Source organism: Alligator sinensis, unplaced genomic scaffold (assembly GCF_000455745.1).
Source record: "Alligator sinensis unplaced genomic scaffold, ASM45574v1 scaffold969_1, whole genome shotgun sequence".
NCBI lineage: Eukaryota > Metazoa > Chordata > Crocodylia > Alligatoridae > Alligator > Alligator sinensis.
The window spans coordinates 544,745-547,445 of NW_005842739.1; the positions used below are offsets into that span (position 1 = coordinate 544,745).

General features: G+C 54.9%; 1 protein-coding gene across 5 annotated transcripts in view; it reads left to right on the top strand.

Annotated features, from left to right (window-relative positions):
* The first annotated feature begins 624 nt into the window (after positions 1-624).
* GMNN (geminin, DNA replication inhibitor) overlaps positions 625-2,701 on the top strand; it is an 11,850-nt gene continuing 9,773 nt past the window's right edge. Inside the window, exons 1-2 of one of the 5 annotated variants that reach the window (XM_025216420.1) lie at positions 625-1,371; positions 1,544-1,593. In XM_025216420.1, coding sequence (XP_025072205.1) covers positions 1,546-1,593 — 48 coding nt within the window. In that variant the 5' untranslated portion in view covers positions 625-1,371; positions 1,544-1,545. Of the gene's footprint in view, positions 1,418-1,543; positions 1,594-2,701 lie in introns of all 5 variants that reach the window. The other 4 variants (XM_025216421.1, XM_025216418.1, XM_006034427.3 and 1 more) reach the window with 4 other exon arrangements.

Here is a 2,701-nt window from a genome sequence, read left to right on the forward strand (position 1 = left end):
TGCTGATGAAACCTTCTAGGGCAGACAGGACCCTCCTCCACCAGGCTAAAAACCCTTGGCACCTGGTATTTACTTCCACTGACACAAAGAACACCCCCGCTGGCTATTGAGGGGTGCAAAGACCTAGCCTAGGCCTGAGTGTTGAGCCCCAGCTCAAGTCTGGGATCATGCCCGGTATGCAAAAGCCAATAAAGATACCAGGGGTGAAAGTATAAAGAAGATTTATTGCTAGCAATACAAGGTGCAAGCGGAATAATTTCACGTAACAAGCACACAGATTCTTAATTCTAAGCATCTTTTATACAGGAGTATTGGACCTTCATAAGCATTCTTGTTTGCTAATTGGTTATAAGGGAGTGACGCAAGGAGTTCTTTACTGAGCATGTCTCTATACCTGTGTTTTAGCTATGTATCTCATTTACATACATGTATGTTTCATTAGCATACTTTCTCCCCACCTAGGGGTGTGATTTTTAATATTTAAATTAGCTCTTTGCCCTAGTCCTCTGATTCTGCTTTTGTTTTCAAGCCTCCTTTATCCAAGACTGTCTCCTCCTTATCATTGCAGATGGGCATTAGTTACATAACATTCACTTTTGCTTGGGCTTTGTATAGTGGTTTCTAGGTCAAACCTGACATGAGGAGACCAGAAGGGTCAAGCACAGTATCTGCGTAGGGGATTGCAGCTCTGCAGCAGCTGGGGCTATTTAATGGAGCCTGAGTTTTCATGCCCGCTGTGCCCTGTGCCTTTGCTGTGGTCTTGTCCTCAGCAAGTGGAGACACAAACACGGTGTGCACACATGACAATCTGGTGTGCGTGTGTGTGTAAATGGAGACAACCTGGTGTGCAGTTGTGTGTAAACAACCTAGAGGGGTTGTGTGTGTAGACAACTTGATGTGTATATGTATGTGTGTGCGTGGAGACAACTTGGTGTGTGTGTGTGGAGACAACCTGGGGTGCGGGTAGACAACCTGGGGCGGGGGGTGTGTGTGTATGTGTGTGGTTGTTATCACTATTATCGCGCCAGGCAGTGGCAGAAGCTTCTCCCGTAGCGGCCCCGGACTCCGACTTGCCCCCAAAAGCCCCGCTCGCTCCCTCCACCGCCCCCAAGAGCTCCCCCCTCCAAACCCTTCTTCTCCCGCCACCAGAGCCAGCCGGCCTCCGATTGGTCGCTGTGGGAAGGACCCACCACATCAGCCCCGCCTCTTCCCAGTAGCGTCACAGAAGGGGGTCACGTGATGTGGCGGGCGCGGCCTGCCATTGGTCGACACGAGAGGAAACAAGCCACCTCCCGCCTCAGGCAAGGGAAGTGCGACACGGGAGGCGGGTCACGTGACGTGGCGGGGCCCGCCCGCTTCCTGGCTGCTTAAGTGAGCGCGCGGGCGGTCCTGCGGGGAGCGAGCGAGTGAGAGCGAGGTTCGCGGGTCTGGAGGGTGGCGCTTCTTCCCTCGAGGGGTGAGGGTGGTCCCGGTCCCGGGGGTTCCCCTTTTTCCCTCCCCCCGGCCTCGTGGGGCTGACGCGGCGGTTCCTTCCTCTCCGCAGGTATGGCCCACACGTCGCCTGAAGCCGGGAAGGCGCCGGGCAGGATCCAGGTGGGTGCCGGGGACGAGGCCTGAGCATAGGGCGCCGCTGCGGAGGGTGCCCGGCTCCTCCTGTTCACCCCGCCCCCGAGGGGCTGCGGGGGGCCCTGGGGGCAGGGTGCAAGCAGCGGGGGGTGTGGAGTGCAGCCACAAGTAGGGTGCGAGGTGGGGGGTGCCCCCTAGCTGCCCTGCCGCTGCGGGCCGCCTGCCCCGTGTGCCCCTTGTGTTCCCTCCTGCCCCTGCCCCATCTGCAGCTCTGCAGTCTGCCCCCTTGGGCCTAGTGCTGTCCCTGTGCTGACCTACGTGCCGCCCGTGTTGGCTGTGCTTGTGCCCTGGGTTAGCTATCTCCCTGCATAAGGCATTGTAAAGCTAGGTGCTGTAGTCTCGGGCACATCCCTTTGTGGCAGACGGGTGTGTGCAGGGCCCCGGGTGCATCTGCCTACAGGCAGCAGGCCCTGAACGTAAACTACAGGTCCACGTTGGCAAACTTGGAAAACTGATTTGTGCCATTAAACCAGGCTTACCTGTGAATGCTGCAAAATCCTGGGGAGAATGCGGGGGGAAGCTATTGCTACAGCAGAGGTGCTCTAATGGAGGGGTTCCCAACCTCTTTTAGGCTGAGGATCTGCAGGCCAGTAGCGACCGGTGTACTGTGACTACATGGCCAACTCTCTTTTATACTCACTATAAGAAAGGATTGGCTGCTGGTCTGCAGTGTGCCGATCACTTCTGGTTCGTGGTTTGCCAGTCCACAGTCATTTCTGGTCTGGCAGCCAGCCCTTCATGGTCAGCAGCCCAGGGGTTGGGAACCCCTACACTAATGGTCGGTGAGGCCTTGGGACTGACCTGTAAACATGGAAAACTTAATAATCATCAGTTCAGAGTTCATGTAATACTAAAAAAGGTGCACAGGGAATAGTTATTACATGCCTGACTACATGTAATCAAACCGCTGGTCTACAATGTACTGTGAAATGCCAAGAAGATATTTATGGGTTACCCTTGGGGAAAGGGGGTGAAGGGGGAAACACCAGTTTCTTTTAAAGATGACTTAAACTTGAGTGGAGATTTCAGAAGTTCCAGCCCAAAAGAAAGAGCTGTCTGCACATACCTTGCTCCT